The 17,996-nt window shown below is 43.3% G+C and overlaps 3 protein-coding genes across 3 annotated transcripts; all 3 read left to right on the top strand.

The window, feature by feature from the left end:
* Window positions 1-689: 689 nt before the first annotated feature.
* On the top strand, window positions 690-5,935 carry atp6v0d1 (ATPase H+ transporting V0 subunit d1). Its single transcript, XM_079339358.1, has 8 exons — window positions 690-916; window positions 1,843-2,014; window positions 2,352-2,530; window positions 2,677-2,756; window positions 2,842-2,919; window positions 3,365-3,541; window positions 3,751-3,828; window positions 4,811-5,935. The coding sequence occupies exons 1-8, from the start codon at window positions 790-792 to the stop codon at window positions 4,970-4,972; spliced, it is 1,053 nt and encodes a 350-aa protein (XP_079195484.1). The 5' UTR covers window positions 690-789; the 3' UTR covers window positions 4,973-5,935.
* Window positions 5,936-6,555: 620 nt separating this feature from the next.
* foxr1 (forkhead box R1) lies at window positions 6,556-9,714 on the top strand. The gene is made up of 7 exons (XM_079340201.1): window positions 6,556-6,850; window positions 6,981-7,073; window positions 7,286-7,515; window positions 8,114-8,176; window positions 8,579-8,706; window positions 8,831-9,063; window positions 9,640-9,714. Exons 1-7 carry the CDS (start codon window positions 6,700-6,702, stop codon window positions 9,666-9,668), a joined length of 927 nt encoding a protein of 308 aa, XP_079196327.1. The 5' UTR covers window positions 6,556-6,699; the 3' UTR covers window positions 9,669-9,714.
* Window positions 9,715-10,067: 353 nt separating this feature from the next.
* On the top strand, window positions 10,068-14,141 carry LOC306821766 (secretory phospholipase A2 receptor-like; the record flags this gene model as incomplete). The annotated part of the gene is made up of 6 exons (XM_079340340.1): window positions 10,068-10,075; window positions 10,614-10,769; window positions 11,129-11,332; window positions 12,045-12,280; window positions 12,630-12,946; window positions 13,792-14,141. 6 exons carry the CDS (start codon window positions 10,068-10,070, stop codon window positions 13,975-13,977), a joined length of 1,107 nt encoding a protein of 368 aa, XP_079196466.1. The 3' UTR covers window positions 13,978-14,141.
* Window positions 14,142-17,996: the final 3,855 nt, after the last annotated feature.

Genomic DNA, 17,996 nt, shown 5'->3' on the forward strand with positions numbered 1-17,996 from the left:
GCTTACATTGTTTCATCACAGAGAGCTTTGAGATTCATCACTAACTTTAAAGCCCTCACTCTTTCTTGTCTGTTGTAATGTCTTGTTCAATGGACATCTTTGTCTGCAAGTTGTCTTAAACACTGGCGTATTGTAATTCACACGTCTGTCTTGTGTCTCTAACTTCCTTCATACCTTCTGACCCACATATACCTATACACCACATCTCATTTTAAACTTGCTGCTCCCTTTGCTTGCTCAGGAGCTCTCAGGATAATTTGTGGTTACTTGCTTTACGTGGAGATTTGCAGACAGTGATATGCAGTAATATGATGTCATGCGGTATGAAGCCTTCAAAGATGTCAGCTGAATTAAATAAGTGATCATCACTTTTATTCTTATCTAATTATTCATTGTCGGGTCATTTTATTCTGCACCGTCTATAATATAGCATTGGTTCTCTACTGGTGGTGTGGGACTCAAAAGTGGGTCACTAATAAAAACAAAAAGTGTGTTATTAAGTCTATGAAGCACTAATTTATTACGCTTTGCAATATTTAAAAAAAAAATGATTTAGCACAATTTTAAATACAGTGTTTAAATGATGTGATGCAGAAACTGTTGTTCTCATGCTGTGTTGTACTGAAGCGCGCACACGCCAGTTTATTGCACGCACACGCACGCGCGCATGGGCAGATGACCGATCAGATGATGGTCACGTGGTTCAGTCAGCTGACGCTAACGCTAACGAGCCGGACGGACGGACGGATTCTCCTCCTGCGGCAGAGACGGATCTGACAGTCGGACAGGATGCCTTTCTCCGAGCTGTATTTCAACGTCGACAACGGCTACCTGGAGGGGCTGGTCAGAGGATTCAAAGCGGGCATTTTGTCCCAGGCGGATTACCTAAACCTGGTTCAGTGTGAGACCCTGGAAGGTGAGCGCGAGCTAACGGCTAACTGACAGGGCTAACGGCTAACTGACAGGGCTAACGCTACAAGCTAACGCTACAAGCTAACGCAAGCTGTCACTTTTAAAGCTCGGATACGTCACCCCATAACGTTACTCACTACTAACACTTTTCTTTTCGTCTTTATCACGTAAACCCCCCTTTCTATAACAAATAACTGACATATTATTAGAGGAGAATGGTTCATAAAGGTTGATATCCACCTAGCCTGAGCTAGCAGGCTGGCTAACATAATCCTGTGTTGATTAATATTGGACTTTTTAGAGGAAGTGAAATTACAGCAGGAAGAGATAAAGCATTTATAAAGCTAATTGTATAGGTATTTATTTGTTTATTGCAATATATTTATTCAGCACATGTCACTTTAAACTTAGTGTTTGTTCAACTGTATTTATTCTGCATTATTAATCCATATTCTTATTTGTAAATGCTGTCATAGTGTTTCACATTTTTGTATAGTTTTGATGTGGCATCTGGTGGTTTGCTCTCACAGTGTTTGGTTGTACAGTGAGAATGAAGACATCTTATCTCTTAATTATGCTCATCAATGGTTTTATATATCTGATCTCATGATGCTGTGAAACATTATGTAAACTTGATGAAGTGTGTGGAGTAACAGATTCAACCTGTCAGGAATTAAACCTGTCTGAGTAGAGTTTTTTTTACTTCTTTTGGTGTAAGATGAGTGATGTTATTGTCAGGTCAGACACAGGCTGTGTTTATGCAAGCTACGCTGATAATACTATGATACCAATGAAAATTAATATTTCACATCAAGTAATAACATCATGACCGTCAAAAACCAAGAGTTTGCCGGTGAGTCTCTGAAGCTCCAGCTGCATCTTCTCTGCTCATGTTGAATCAATCGTCTTTATTTTGTTTCTCTCCTGCAGATCTGAAGCTCCACCTGCAGAGCACCGACTATGGCAGCTTCCTCGCAAACGAGGCGTCTCCCCTCACCGTGTCCGTCATCGACGACAAGCTGAAGGAGAAGATGGTGGTGGAGTTCCGCCACATGAGGAACCAGTCGTACGAGCCTCTCGCCAGCTTCATGGACTTCATCACGTAAGCAGAACGCCTTTGTGTCACGATGTGTTAAACACTTTGCATTTACTCTTACTCTGACGATCTCTTGCTGTAAATACGTCGGCTGGTGATTTGCAATGTTGACAATAAAACACAGAAAAATGCCCCATTTAAATAATGTGTTACTTATGTTAAAGGTTACTGAATAAGTCTCAGAGCTCCCCAAAACGTGTCTGTGAAAATTCCACACAAGATCATATTTAACTAAACGTCAAAAGGGGGTTCAATCTTTATCCCACTGCAAGATACAATGTGACTGCCTCCTCGCCTCTCTCATGACTTTTTCTCCTCTCCTCGCCTGCCTCGTGTCCCTCAGGTACAGCTACATGATCGATAACGTCATCCTGCTGATCACGGGGACGCTCCACCAGCGGGCCATCTCCGAGCTGGTCCCAAAGTGTCACCCGCTGGGGAGCTTCGAGCAGATGGAGGCGGTCAACATCGCCCAGACTCCTGCAGAGCTCTACAACGCCATCCTGGTGGACACACCCCTGGGTTTGTACCCCCATGTCTATGAGAGCTGAACTGTAGTGTCTGTTTAAGGACAGCAGGGGGAGCCAAAGCTAGAGAGAGAGTCTTTCTAATACTTGATTAATCCGTTCTGTGTGTTCGATCTAAATAGTGTTTTCTTTTCCTCTCAGCTGCTTTCTTCCAGGACTGCATATCTGAACAGGACTTGGATGAGATGAACATTGAAATTATCCGTAACACACTTTACAAGGTAAAACATTTTTCACATGAAAATAAACTAAATACGAGATCAAACTGGCTCTGCTGTTATAAATGATGTTTTTCCTTTTCCTCAGGCTTACCTGGAAGCGTTCTATAAGTTTTGCTCCACCCTCGGAGGAACCACAGCTGATACCATGTGCCCTATTCTGGAGGTGAGTCTTTCTCAAATATACAGTGTAGGCACACACACACACACACACACACACACACACACACACACACACACACACACACACACACACACACACACACACACACACACACTAATGAATGCTCACATGTTAAATTCTGAAGCATCTGGAGTCTTACTGATGCTGCTGCAGCTTCCCCAGCATTTTTCAGCCCTTCAGTTTGTGTTATGAGTTTGTGTTTTTTTTTTTCATGCTCAGTGTCTGTAGGTAGATGAGAAGATACTTTATTGATCCTGAGGGGAAATTCAAGACATTAGTTATTATTAATAACCGCTGTCCCCCCCTCCCTTACGCACTGTATATGATAACCCGAGGCCCCCTTATATGACTAAGAATAAAAAATGAAAAAGATGTGCAAGCATCAGTTGAGTCTGTTGCTCCTCTGACCGTCGTCTGTCTGCTGCAGTTCGAGGCCGACAGGAGAGCCTTCATCATCACCATCAACTCCTTCGGCACGGAGCTGTCCAAAGAGGACCGTGCCAAGCTCTTCCCTCACTGTGGAAAGCTTTACCCAGAAGGCCTTGCTCAGCTGGCTCGTGCAGATGATTACGAGCAGGTCAAGGCCGTCGCTGATTTCTATCCCGTAAGTCCAACAGTTGATGGCTCAGTGAGATTAACTCAGCCTGAAAATGGAGAATTGAAGCATTTCTATGATATAATGTCTGAGTTTGGATCAGTGTGTGGTTGGTATGCACAAAATCAAAGCAGACCCGGTAGATCCGATAAGACAGTACGAGAATGATTGCATCCTGAAGAGACTCTCAAAGACGTTGTGGTGTTTTCTGTCTTCAGGAGTACAAGCTGCTGTTTGAGGGAGCCGGCAGCAACCCAGGAGACAAAACTCTGGAGGACCGTTTCTTCGAGCATGAGGTGACACTCTCTGAAGTGTGATGTTGTAACTGTGTAATGAAAGGTGCATCTGAGTGTTCCAGCGGTGGTAGCTGTTTCTACTTTTGTTCCCCTTCATCATTCAAGCAGATGAAAGATTTCAGCTAAAGTTAAAGGGGCCGTTTTGGACGCCCCTGGGTTTGTCAGATATGAGAGCAGTTATCAGGTCAACAGGTGTTGCAGCGATGGAAGCGGGCAGTGGAACTGCTTCAGATAGAAGTGATTGTACCCGAGCTAAAAAGCCTCTGCATGTTTCTAATAAGCTCCAGCAGCAGAAAGCTGCTCAAACTAGGATCAATATTGGAGATGAAACATGGAGAGAGGTTAGAACGCAGGAAGCTTTACAGACCCATGCAGAGCTGGCTAAACACTGAAGCTACAGTGTCCACCACATGCAGAGCTGGCTAAACACTGAAGCTACAGTGTCCACCACATGCAGAGCTGGCTAAACACTGAAGCTACAGTGTCCACCACATGCAGAGCTGGCTAAACACTGAAGCTACAGTGTCCACCACATGCAGAGCTGGCTAAACACTGAAGCTACAGTATCAGCGACTCTAATGATTTGAATTTGAACTGCAGTACTCATTTTAAACACTAGGTGTCAGAGACGTGCTCGAGCTGATCGCCCCCTCACAAGAGTCCACGAGAGGCTGATTTGTTTTACAAATCTGCACTTCACACTGTTTTCTTTCTGGATTTGACTCTTTGATCCTCGAGATTTGGAGAGGTGGAAACATTCAAGGTTCCTTTTCAGATTTGATTTGCTTAATCTAAAGCCTGCAATGCTCTTAATCCTTCATGGCCCATAATGAGAATGCTTGAAAAAGCATAACGGGAGAGGGAATGTATTAATAAAACTAGATTCTTGAGTCCAGTCGTCTGAAGTGGCAGATTGAAAGTTATTATCTGTGGAGTCATGAAGATGATCGTGGTCGCTCATCAGTCCTCTTCCCGCTCACAGGTGAAGCTGAACAAACTGGCCTTCCTCAACCAGTTCCACTTCAGTGTTTTCTACGCCTACGTCAAGCTGAAGGAGCAGGAGTGCAGGAACATCGTGTGGATCGCCGAGTGCATCGCCCAGCGGCACCGCGCCAAGATCGACAACTACATTCCTATCTTCTAAACCCCCCCCCCCCCCCCCCCCCTCTCTCTCTCCTTCCTTTTCCATCATGTCATTTCATTCAGTCTTTAAAGAACTTTCCATCTCTGTGTCCAAGATTCTGATGGTTTGATGCTAAATTCCCTGCATTCTTCACTGGTAGCTGTTAATGAGTCAGTCAAGTGTTCAATGTCGACTTTAACTCAAAGAGCGAGTGTTAGGCTCGTCTTCAGAGGTGCTGGATTCAGCTTTAATGTGCTGATGAGAACAAATGGAGGGGACGTCATTTGACTTCCTAAATGTTTACATCTGGTTGTGTAAACTTTCTGACGCACCATGAGAAGAGCTTAACTGACTCCACGGTGAGCCGGGGGAAGAACTCCCGGCACATTAAACACCAACACCCGAAGCCCCGAATGATGCAATATGATGTTTGATTCTGGATTTATCCGAGCACTCCAGATGTGAACGTCACACGTCCTCCGAACGAGGCGGACATTTAAACATTCCTCTGCCTCCACCACGTCCCCTATGACAGCTTCTTATTTCTGTTTGTGCTACAACCATCAGCATGTCTGCTCATTTCTGTGCCCCCCCCCCCTCGCCCATCGCCCTCCAGAAAACTAACGAGTGAAGTGTGTGAGCCCCCCCTCGCCCTCCCCTGATAGCTGTCTTAACTAGATGTTGTTGGCTCTGAACAGAAGCTTCCGGTCCTCCCGTCTCTGTTCCTGTGTGAACTCTTGACTTTCTGTAAATGAGCGTACTGGAATGATGAGTATATGACAGACTTGATGTTTAAAGTATACAAAGATATATAGATATTTAAAGATGAGTATATGATTTTTTTTTTTTTTTTTGATTTCATGCTGTAAAAATGGATTTGTTGCCGTTTTGACCTGTTTCTTACTTTTTTTGTGAAATGTGTGTTGTAAATGTGACGAGACGATTAAACAGACCTGCGCTCACGCAGGTCAGGAGACATTTAAAGACTCTTTCAAACATTCATTTATTTATTTTTACACATGAGAGATAAAGAACAGAAAGATGATTCAGTAAACTACAGTGAGGTTTTTGAAGATTACGGGACACTATCGGTTTGTGTCTAACGTGTCCCCGGTCTGTCTACAAACCCTCAGTGATGAGATAAGTCCATCCTCTCCGTCTCCTGTCTGCTCCATTTTCCAAAAAACGTGTAGATTTTCCCTTCATGACATCACAAAGGGCAGTAGCCCCTCCCCCTGGTGGGAGTGTGTTCTGCCCTCTGAGTCTGCCTTCTCACTGTAAACAACAAGACATGATATTCTAAACCTCATGTTATTGCCACTAAGTCTGATTTGCACAATGACTCAGTAAATCAAAAACTAAACTTCACATTGAATGCAAACTATTTAACAAATTAACATTTGAGTGGCACGTTAACCGAAACCGGCTTCATCCGTCCTCTTTTCTTTTTTTTTTTCTTTTGTTTACATTTCATTTTGCACAGCATTGTAAGTGTTAAAATACAAATGATCTCCTGAGATGACGAATCCAAACCATGCTGCAAAAAAAAAGGGCTGAGGGCTTTCCTGCTGTCCTCCTTGTTAAGAGTGACTCAGCACAGGCTGGACTCTCTTTAAGGTTGATGAGTCCAATCAGCCTGTTCAGCTCCACCTGTTGTATCATGAGCTGCCTGCAGAGCTGTCAGTAAACCTGCACTTCACTCCAGACAGCTTCCAAAAAAAAAACACACAAAAAAAAAAACCACTGATATGAAACAAAGACGTAAAAGACGCGCTGCCATGACGTTACAGCTGAATACCAAAGCGTGGCTCTTTGACCTGCACTGCTCTGTGGGCCTGACCGACTGGGACATGGACAAGGAGCTCAAACTGGCAACGACCACCGACCACTTCTACCACGGTGACTGTTTCTCTTCCTTCAGTGTTAGCCGTGATCACCATGCACCCCTGTTTATTCTTCACCGCTCATGTTAAGACACAGAAAGAGGTCAAGGTCTCTAAATGACTTTAATGTGTTTTATTCCTAACAGACGACAAACTGAGCGATCAATACGTGGTCCAGAGGCCTTCTGCGAGAGCGTCGAGAAGGAAAGATGAGTTCATTTGGTACGATAAGACTTCAGGTGAGCAGAGAGGACAGATTTTGAAATGCCAATGAAAGAGAGACGGCAACATAAACAGAATGTCGTAATTAAAAAAATAAATAAAAACAAAAATTTAACTGTAAAAGTTTCCTGCTGAGAGGTTGAGTGTGTCATTTAACAGACTTCAAATGAAAACTTTTAAGCATCACAATAGTTCATTATTAATTTGTGCATTTCTTTCCGTCCATCAGACACCTTTGTGAAGCCCAACCTGTGGCTGTTAGTGAATCCTAATATCGCCTGCCCCATCCGTTACGGAGGAGGCAAAGCGGACGTGCAGCCTCTGTGTGGAGCTGCAGAGGAAGTCCAAACGTCCGTACCCGAGCCAGCGGAGCCCAAACATCGTCTCCCTGCAGAGCGCCACGTCTTCACCTGCTGTGACGCTCCTCTGCAGCCTGTGTCCTCCTCCACACATCACATGGTACAGTATACTCCCTGATGATCACTCTTTTGTGATGCAGCCTTCAATACTCAGGTCTGCAAGGTTTTAATTGCTCCTTTAAAATGTGCAAGGAACGTATAAGGAAAGCAGCAATGCATCATGGGGGTTATGGGGGGAAAAGATAAATGATCCTCATGTCAGATTCAAAGGAGCAATGTCTGAGATAATGACCTGAATATGTCCTCGGAGTCGTCGTCTCCTAACCTGAAGGTTGGGGGTTCGATTCCCAGCTCCTGCAGCAACATGCTTGACGTGTCTCAAGTTGTTTATCGTCCCATCAGGGGAAATTTGACTTGCAGCGTGAGCACAAAGACAACAAACACAAGGACAACATCAACAGACGAATCAAACCAAGTTCAAATCAGACCACAAAACAAACATGAAACATCCCAGTAAAATCAGCCGAGAGCTCCTGCTGAAAATGGAAATTGTTACTCGGATATGTAAAGTGAATCTGGACGTGTGCAAGAAGAGCGAGCAGCGGGCTAACTGCTCTTTAAAAAACGATAGCATTTAGCTCGTCAAATTCCCCCTCAGTTTACACTTTGAGACCTTTATGAGTATGATCTCTCTTCAGATGCAAAATGAAGACGTCTTCTGTCGACCAATCAAAAACAGACGTAAAGGAAGGAGCACAAAGGTGAGACTGAGAGCAGATCCATGTTTCTTTAATGGGAAGAAAAAATATGTCTTTTTAAGATGACTGTTAACTTTACATAAGTGATGGTGTTTTACACGAGCAGACAGTATCACACGAGTATCTTTATGAGCATACAGTATTATGTTGGTAATGTTGATGATTTAAATTAGACTTCTTTTACCTCGCTATTACTCTCGTCTGTGCAGATTTGAGAGTGTTGCTTCTCTCCTATTTTTTGAAAATGTCTTCTGAATAAAGTTTGTATTATCAAGTGTCAGGCTTCATGTATCCTTTTTTTTTTATTTAAATCTTTATCTTTACCTTAAAGCTAGCTCTGGATTTATTCAAACTGCATGAACTAAATGTGTAAGCGTTGAAAAACGTCTCTTCTTCGTCTTTCAGGACGTTAAAAATCTGAATCCGGGCTGCTGGCCTCGTCCGCCCGTGAACTACTGCATCCTCATCGCGCTGGCGCTGAAGAGCAGCCTCACCGGGAGCCTCAAAGTCCAGCAGATTTACAACTTCACCAGGTCAGAGTTTGAAGAAAGACTAAAGCTTTTGTCCTCCTGTATGGCTGAATGTCCTCACTGCTGTCTTTGCCCTTATTACTTTGACTGAGCATGTGTCTCATGTCCTTTCCTGTCCCCTACGCAGAGAGCACTTCCCCTTCTTCCAGACCGCCCCTGATGGCTGGAAGAACACCATCCGACACAACCTCTGCTTCAACAACAGCTTCCGGAAAACCTGCAACCAGCTGTGCAGAGACGGAAAGAGGAAGTCGTGTTTCTGGCACCTGACTCTGGACGGACACCGGCGGCTGAGGGACGAGATCCGAACGCTGACCGGCGACTCGTTCAAACAGCTGGAGATGAGCATGTCCCGCCCGGGTGAGACTGAATCACACTTCACTTGATTAACAGCAGAAAGTTTTGTTGCTCACGCTGGATGTTGATCTGGATCGAATAATTTAATCTGCATCGCTTCATAGCGGCAGTTCTTACCTTGTCTCGCCTCGTGGCTCAAATGTTCTTCCACGTTTCAAGCAGTCAGATTAATCGTATGATAAAGTTGAGCAGTTTGGACCTCTGATGGTACCAGAGGCGCTGCTTGTCAACAGGACAGGTAGGTAACAGCTTGGGGCCCCAGACCTGTAAGGGGGGCCCCAAGCAGCAGCGGAAAATGTGCAAACTTTGCAATGAAGGTAGAAATCTCCCGAAGAAGAGCGCCTCACCTGACAGCACTCGGGGCCCCAAACTGATATTTTTTATTTTAGGGTCCAAACGGACTCTAGAATCACCACTGAGTGAGACAAAACATGGGACAGAACAAAGAGCAACAACAACTCAAACATGTTTCCGATGCGATTCCAAGCCCAGACTGAAAATGGGTTCTGACGGAGTTTCAATATTAAACATGACGACCACATAATGTTTCTACCAATCACTGTTTTCTTCTTGTTCCAGATGTTATTCGGAGTATATTTGCAATGTGACTGCAGCGGTGAAATCATGCATAATAAAACGTAATGTGCAGAAAGATCACTTTCTTTTATTCTTGTTCACATTTGTGGTTTTATTACTCCATGAAATAAATCATACGTGTTACACATGTTGGGGATTTCTTACCTGATAGAATTGTACACCCTGAATTTTATCCAACAAGATTACAGCAGACCCTCTGTACCCCCTTTGGTCTGAATATGAAGTCTTGACTTTGGGGCGTAGGTGCAAAAGGACCAGGATGGAGGAGTAATAAGGGCAATAAAGGTTTTCATTCTTAGGTCTATCTTATATGAAGCTACTGACTCTGCTGTGAAGGTCAGTCCATGAAGGGGGCTGACCTGTTGGTTTTACACACTTCCAGTCCTCCCTGACTTGAGGCTCTGAATAACATGCGCAGGTAAATCTGTGTTATTTGCCATCATTCAAATGTTGGGTGGTGACAGCCTGGTGTTGATTCAAGCGGGCCTACCAGTCAAATGCATGTTGTGATACCTCCTGTGTTGGGACCAGATGTTGAAGGTTCATAAAGAAGCGTCAGCTGTTTGTCAGGGAGCAGACGGCAGCAGCAGCAGAGACTGGAGGACGACAGGTAAAGACACCGAACGAACACGTCAACACCAGAGACTTTTTCTGAACGCATGCAACTTATTTGACTTTATTCCATTAATGTCAGCTGCCACTTTTACAAAACATGCATGTAATGGATATTTGGTTACGCTAACTAAACTCTATGCTAGGTGTTGTCTGGCTGTCGTATAGTTTGTAGTTCAATGATGTTGATTGGTCCTTTTTTAAAGGATGTGAACAAGAATTCTGGATATTCGATTTAGGCTAATTTAAAAAAAGACCACAAGTATCTTGATTGAACATATTCAAACGATGACGTCGTCTATTCTCAAGAAATAACTCACAGCGTGACGCCGTCTCTTCAACAGAACTGTGATGCTGATGGCGATGAAGAGCATCCTCTCGGGAGTCTTCCTCCTCCTCCTCAGCACCGCTGTGCCCGGACTGGGATCCGTGGTGTGGAGACAATTTGGATACTTTGAGCTTTATTACACCTGGACTGACGCTCAGCGCTTCTGCAGGAGGTGGAGTTCACTTTTTATCATCATCATCATCATCAAAGCTATCGAAGAATTTGTTGTAGAGAATATTTCAGGAATGAAATCGAAGTTTACGGTTAAACACTTTAAAACAACCACAGATGACCAAAGTGCTTTACAGAAGAATCCATAAAACACATGAGATAAAAAATACATGAGATAAGTTGAGATAAGTTAATGAGTCAGATTAATAAGCACACAGTAAAATAAATAAAATCAATGTCTTACTAGGTGTCAACGGCCAAGGTCTGTTTTTGTGTTAATTGAAAAGTGCAGGCTAGCATGTGTAACATACTCAGACATATTTGTTTTATTCAAACAGTTTTCTCTTTTTGTCCCAACAGCCATCCATACTACGCTGACCTGGCCGTCTACTACAGTCAGACGGATGTAGACAGGACGCACTTTTCAAGTTATTCTGTGTGGGTCGGCCTGCAAAGAGTCAATAATGAGTGGACCTGGACTAACGGAGACCATTACACCTACAACCATGAACCTGACCAGACTGACAGCACAGAAACGTGTGCTATATACTCCAGATACCACTGGTAAGACGCCAATGTTCTCACAGCGTTCAGGTGATCATTTGTCATCTTTAAGTACCTGATGGACCCCATTCATAGCAGCTAAACTAGACATTTTTAATCATTTATTTCAAATTTACTAATCCTCAGAATTTTTAAAAATGAAAACAGAAATCAGCTTTGAAAAAAGATTTTACATGAAAACAAGGTTATCTGACAAAGTATGTTTATTTCATCTTGTGTGCGTTTGTCACTGATCACTCCAGTTTTGAGACTTATTTTTAGTACGTTTTCCAGGAAAAGACGGATATGAAGCTTCTTTCTTTCGAGTGTTTTTAAAAAAAAAATTTAAAGTTTCTCTAAGCTAACAATCCTCCTGAAGTTTGCGCTCCCGCGGTTGAAACGCACCCCGACATGCTTCGGGTGTTTCATCACCCCTTGCGGTTTTAAGAACGGCTGCTTGATGGGTGTATACCCACTGAGAAGTGGACCTATAGATTTTCTCCTCGTCCTATCCACACACTCCTTGTAGGCCTACGTTGCAAGCGTGCACGCCAGAGCGCCTCTTGAAACTCGCAGCAAAAATCCCAATTTGCACTGCGTGACTGCCTCTCCAGCTCTCCATAGGAAATGAATAGAAAACGTTTAGACGCCATCCGTTGATTTAGACAGTGGAGCCGGTTAAACATCTGTATACATCTCTGTAATTTTTCTTTGTTCACATTTTCCTTCAAAGGTTTTATGGCGAAAACTGTGAGGCATCATACTTCGTCATCTGTCAGTATTGGGAATTCTATGGAATATTGAAACCCGTTGATTACGTATTTATATCACACACGATGACGTGGCAGGAAGCCCTGGACTTCTGCAAACTACATGACAAGGAACTGGCAGTTTTCAGGGATGAAGACGAACTGTCTTCAGGGATCGTGGGACAAAACTTTCCTGCCTGGATTGGTCTGCATCGAAATGGTAAAAATCCTCTCAGTGTCGATTTGTCATGCTGATCAATGTTGAATGTTCGAGGCCAGACTTTATGATTCTGTAGCTTTGTGACAAAAATACACTTGTAAGCAAAAACAGGTAAGAGTGCTTCCCTCAACGCTTCTAAATTTAATCTTAACTTAATTTACACTATTTCTCACGACCACGTGAATTGGCATTTTCCTGAATCTCAGCCCGTAGGAAGAAACAGGAGAAAGATCTCTTTGGCCCAGATGATCGCTTTTGTCAAAGTTACAGTGGAGAGATAAAAACTGCCCTTAACTAAAACATGTTAGTGTGAGACTCATGGGATTGATTTACCTCGTATGTGTTGCAGGAAGCTCGTGGGAGTGGAGCGACGGTTTGTCCGAGTACAGATTTTGGGGATCAGATCAGGGCAATGAGGACTGTGCCGCCTTCACCTCTCAGACAGAAGACATGATTACCAGAAACTGCTCCTCCAAACTTCCCTTCATCTGCTACAGAGACAACCTGGTCCTGGTAAAGGAGAACAAGACCTGGGAGGATGCACTGGAGCACTGCAGGAACATGAGGTCCTCTAGCATGTACGGCCGCTATGAGCTGGTGAGCGTGCAGCCTGGAGACGACCACAGCTTCATGATAACCAGAATCATAGACTCGGACACTGAGGAGGTGAGTTTACGGTCAGAGACTAACCTGCAGGTTCATGCCTGTTCTGACGTTATGTTGAGAAAGTGATGGAATATGCAATCAGGATTTTTGAAATTGACCAGATACTCTCTGGGGTTTTTTGTTTTTCCTTTTCTTGACTTCCTGCCTGGTTAAATCTTTTCTCTTCAGCTTGATGCGTGCATGCAGCCGGCGCTGTCAAAAATAGACTTGGTGCGTATTTGAAACAGAGCAGAGCGGCGTGGAAATGTAATCACAGCGAGGCGAAACACAAACAGGATAAAACCCATTTCAAAACAAGGGTGAACCTTTGGTCAGCTTTCACCCGCGGGCGCACGGCGCAGAGTTGGTCTGTTGGACACGCAGGCTCCAAACAACGGCGATTAGCTTGTGCTAGCTTGCTAATTTACGCACTTTTTCCATTCAAACAAATATAATAAGCTCAGGTAGTAAAGGTCCAGGAGGAAGGGCACATTTTGAATGTTGCAACTGAATTAAAGTTCTGATAACTTTCTCTGAAAGGTTGTGCACACTTACCCAGTGAATCACCCTTAGCATGCTAACGGCTAGCTTTTTTTATGACGTTGGCTTGTTCTTTTTGCGGCACATGCATGAAGTCAAGAACATTTTTTATATCCACCAGGCACCAGCTCGGCTCATAAACTTCACACTGGGATGACATCATGCACATGATTAGCCTCTTGGTATGCACAGAGATAAAAGCCTGACAGTTTGGACAGTTTATAAAGAGTTATAATTGAGCTTGTTTGCAGGTTTCCTGTCCACTGTTTCTATGGGTGGAATTCTTCTCATCTCACACAGATTCCTCATTTGTTCCCTCTCCTCAGGTGTGGACAGGGCTGCGCTTCCTGGAGGGTTTTTGGTGGTGGGTGAACAGGGCTAACATGTTGTACGACATGCCCGCCTGCCCCGTCGAGCGGGAGCGTTGCGGAGCTTTGTCCAAGAACGACACGGTCGGCATGAAGAGCAGAGACTGTTTGGAGAAGAAGAACTTTCTGTGTTACAGACATTAGTCCAGACATCCAGGTTACGACCAGATGCTCTATTGTTTCCACCCTGGTTATAGTCACAGGAAGTTATTAGAATAATAGGCCTCTTTCTACTTATACTGTGTGTTTACTGCAATAATGTATTGCTGAATAAAGGTTTGATCACCAAATACAAAGGAATGATTAGATGTCCACATTTATATCATGTTTTACTCTAAGTGTTTTAATCTAATTGTTTGAGATTTTAGTTCAGAGGTTAAAGGTATTCTGTGAAGAGGGCGTGCAGAAGTGAGTTGCACAAGTGTTTTTGGCCCTTTAAACTGAATCACTCACAAACTCAAACACAGGTTTAGTTTAAGGCCCTGAACAGTTAATCACTCACCCACTTTGATAGGTTCAGTGGGCCTTGATAGTTAATCACTTAAATGGTTTGTTGCTTAAAAGGAAATGATGACTAGACTAGATGTCTGCTTGTGATAAGAAACAGGCCAGGTAGGATGTGTCTTCCCCTACAGAAGCTGAAAGGATTCAGGAATATGATGCCCCAATCTTGAATTTCCCTCGGGATCACTTGAATTTCCCTCGGGATCAATAAAGTATCTATCTATCTATCTATCTATCTATGAGAGAAGCGGAACCAAACATCAGGAGGCGCATAATTTGGAAAGATGTCCAATCAGGAAGGAAACTGCACATTCTCAAATGCATAATTTGGTTAGATCATCTCTGTCTAGTGTATAAAAGGGTTCAGGGAAAGATAGTCGGGGCTCAGACTTCGCGAACTGACCAGGTATCTGTCTGTCGTCAGGGACACGTAGTGTTGAACCCAGAGACTCTGTAACTTCTATTCTTGATTCATCGGGTTAATAAAATTGTGTGAACCTGAGATCTGAAACATCTTCCTGTCGTCCCTATCTTCTCAACAACGAGCACGTGGAGAAATCAAGGTCACTAAATTAGGGAGTCAGATTTCTTTTATGACATGTTGAGTAGAACAAATAGGTGATTTCATAACAAAATACACGTAGATGTACTGAATCTTTAGCTGGTAGAAACGACTGGACAGAGTAGGGACATGTCTCTGGACATGTCAAAGTAGGGCTCAAATTGCAGGATTTTTGAAAATCTTAAAAGTTCAGAATCTGGTTTCATCACATGTATTTAGTCGACTTCTAGCTGCCATTGCTTGGAAACCGATCATTGACTCGTCCCATTTCTTCTTCCTATCAGAAAATACTGACACAGTCATCAACAGCTGAAGTCCTCTGACGTGATGAAGATCCCAGAACGAGTTTTCCTGTGTTTGGATGGATTAAAAACTCTCAGACTGAGATGCATCTTTGCACTTGTTTGTTCAGACTTTTCGATGATGTATAATCATTTCCTTTGCTGCCTCTATATTTGACAAGTTGGTCTCTCAGTCAGTCTTGAATCTGCTCTGTAAAACGTGGCATGCTCTGTTCTGTAAACCTGCTGAAGAACTGTGACTTGTCATCCATTTTAATAATAAGCAATCACAATAAATATCATACGGTAGGTTTTTCATTAAAAGAAGAATGTGTGACTTCTTGATCCAGTAGATGTCGTCCTTGAGCTCCAGCATGAAACCAAAACAAACTTCCTGTTTGGCCACGCCTCCTCCATACTGAAGCCTCCCCTCTCCTCCAGAGACACGCCTCCAAACCTCTCTCAGCTCAGATCAAATGAACGCACCATCATTAATCAAACAGACTTGTCCTTAGCTTGTTTTGTTAGCAGGATACTGTTAGCACACCCGGAGCTTAAAGACCCAGCTGTTTCATGCATGCACACTTGATGATGATGAACATGAAGATGGTTTTGTTTGATAGCAGTGATCTTCAGATGGTGTCAGTGCTGATTAAAACAGCTGTCGATGTTGTACTCAGCCTGTGTAAACTTCCTGTCAGCACCTGTATGTGTCCAATCAGATTCCAAGCACTTCCTGATGTTTTATCCTCCTCTTTAGATCTTTGCTTGTGTTGCACTGACACTCTCTGATGTACGAGTGTCTGCTACGTGAACTGTAGAATAATCTGGACTAAATAAACTCTATAAACCGTCTGCGTAACAGATTTTTGAGACCACGCTGCACATTTCACACTTTCAGCTCAAAGAGACGGATGAAGAAGTAAACATGGAAACGAGTCGCTCAGGAAACGCGTTGGTAACTCGGCGTGAACCGTGTGTGCGTGCTGTACTGGAAACATGGAGATGAAACTGATTCCTGTCAGCGATCAGAGTGTTGCTATGCAGAGAAACAGACTCGCTGTAAATCACCGAAGTCAGCTGGAAGACTGTCAGTTCTAATACACACACACACACACACACACACACATTCAGCAGGCGTGTCGAGCATAACAGAAGAGTCAGTGTCCGGAGGAGCAGAGGGGATTTAAGTCCGGCTATCTTGGGAGTGAAAGTCTGAGACGTTTGAAATGAATGAAGTAAAACAAACAAGCTGAAGGTTTGAAATGTATTCAAAGCAGGAGAGAGGACTCTTCAGGCCCTGAGGTTGGATTTTATCACTGTTGGTCTTATAAAATGAATCCCTCTCTGCTTGTAATGAAGCTGGCAGCTTGTCAGCCTGGAATGTTTTGCAGATGTGTCATGAGCTTGTTTATTAGTGAGCGATGGAAACCTTTCCAGGAAAGCTGAGTCTTAGAAACCCGGTCTGCCGAAAACGGTCCGGTGATGGATGTTGTGAGTTTGATTTGTGAGTACGTCACTTCGGTGCAAGCATGCTTGTGTCTGAAATCTGTGTGTGTGTGGATGAAGCAGCATGGTCCTGAGGTTAGACGATCTTTAGCACGTGTGATGTGATGAGATAAAGCTGTGAAGACAAAGACTTTCATTCTGTCAGAAAACAAACAATATAAAAGAATGATTCAAATCAATGCAGCAGAATCATATATCATGTTTTAAATCACTCCACTTCTTTAACATTAAGGTGCCTACATTTCCCACAATGCAGCTGAGACACAAACAGAACCTGCCTACAAATGTTTGTTATGCTAGCCGCAGGCAGCTAATGTAGCCTCAGGCTGATGATGAGGAGCACAATGACGAGGTGAGTTCAATCAGAGGCACTCGGGACAAAGTGGGTCCGATTTTGAAGCAGGTCAACAGACATTTGATTTCACAGAAATCAATCAAATAAAATTAAATAAATAAAACAAACAGATACCTAAAATCTTTTGTCCCAACTGCCATCAGATTTTTGAACAAGATATGAGATCATTTGGAGGCTTCATGAATTCGTGATGACAATTGCATTAGAGGACTGATCTTATCCTGTTGAACTGTCGGTTGTATGCTTTTACTGGGATGTTTTGTCTTTATCTGCTGCAAACCGAATTGTCCTTCAGGGACATTAACGACTTTCAAATCAAATTTTTTTTAAAAAGAGAAGGCGCTGCACATCACAGTGGTTTTCACTGATTGTTTGCTGTGTTTTTTTGGATTGTTTGGACAAAACTATTCGGCTAACAGTCGGACGTATCTTAGCTAACGTTAGCAAGCTCCTCTGATGATGGTGAGAGTGAACTCCTGAAAGTTCGGCTTCCAGGTTTGACCAAAGAAGTTTATGTTGTTGACGCTCCTGTGTTTAAGAGAGCAGCAGAGAGTTCAATAATTTAAAAGCAAATGAGCAAAAAGTGACAGAGATGGATGTTACAATCTGCCCCCTAGTGGTTAATTTATAGCATGGCATGTTATCAGGAAACCAGAGAAACTTAGCATAGTTCAGAGATGATTGAATCAATTTAAAACTGTTTAGAAGTATTATTCTCTCATTGATGATTGATTGTACTTTCCAGCCGGTTTCCACAAAGTTTACCTTCCTTCTCATGAGCTCTTATTTTCCACTCTGCTCCTGTTCGAAATGTAAATGCAGCAGTACATTCATCAACTGCTTAACTGGGACTAAAACACACTCCTCGCTGTTTCCTGTCAAGCTGTGCTCCCCAAAAAGCTGCCCTAACGTCTACTTTGTGGGATTAGCGTTTGAATGCTGCTCGTTGACG

The sequence above is a fragment of the Symphodus melops genome (genome assembly GCF_947650265.1).
Source record: "Symphodus melops genome assembly, chromosome: 3".
NCBI lineage: Eukaryota > Metazoa > Chordata > Actinopteri > Labriformes > Labridae > Symphodus > Symphodus melops.

Bases quoted from the DNA above. Each gene is read 5' to 3' on its own strand.
- atp6v0d1 (XM_079339358.1), top strand. From the start codon at position 790: ATGCCTTTCTCCGAGCTGTATTTCAACGTCGACAACGGCTACCTGGAG. The intron at 3,542-3,750 runs GTAAGTCCAACA...TTCTGTCTTCAG, and splicing joins CCGTCGCTGATTTCTATCCC to GAGTACAAGCTGCTGTTTGA. The intron at 3,829-4,810 runs GTGACACTCTCT...TCCCGCTCACAG, and splicing joins ACCGTTTCTTCGAGCATGAG to GTGAAGCTGAACAAACTGGC.
- foxr1 (XM_079340201.1), top strand. From the start codon at position 6,700: ATGAAACAAAGACGTAAAAGACGCGCTGCCATGACGTTACAGCTGAAT. The intron at 7,074-7,285 runs GTGAGCAGAGAG...TCCGTCCATCAG, and splicing joins TTGGTACGATAAGACTTCAG to ACACCTTTGTGAAGCCCAAC. The intron at 9,064-9,639 runs GTGAGACTGAAT...TTCTTGTTCCAG, and splicing joins GATGAGCATGTCCCGCCCGG to ATGTTATTCGGAGTATATTT.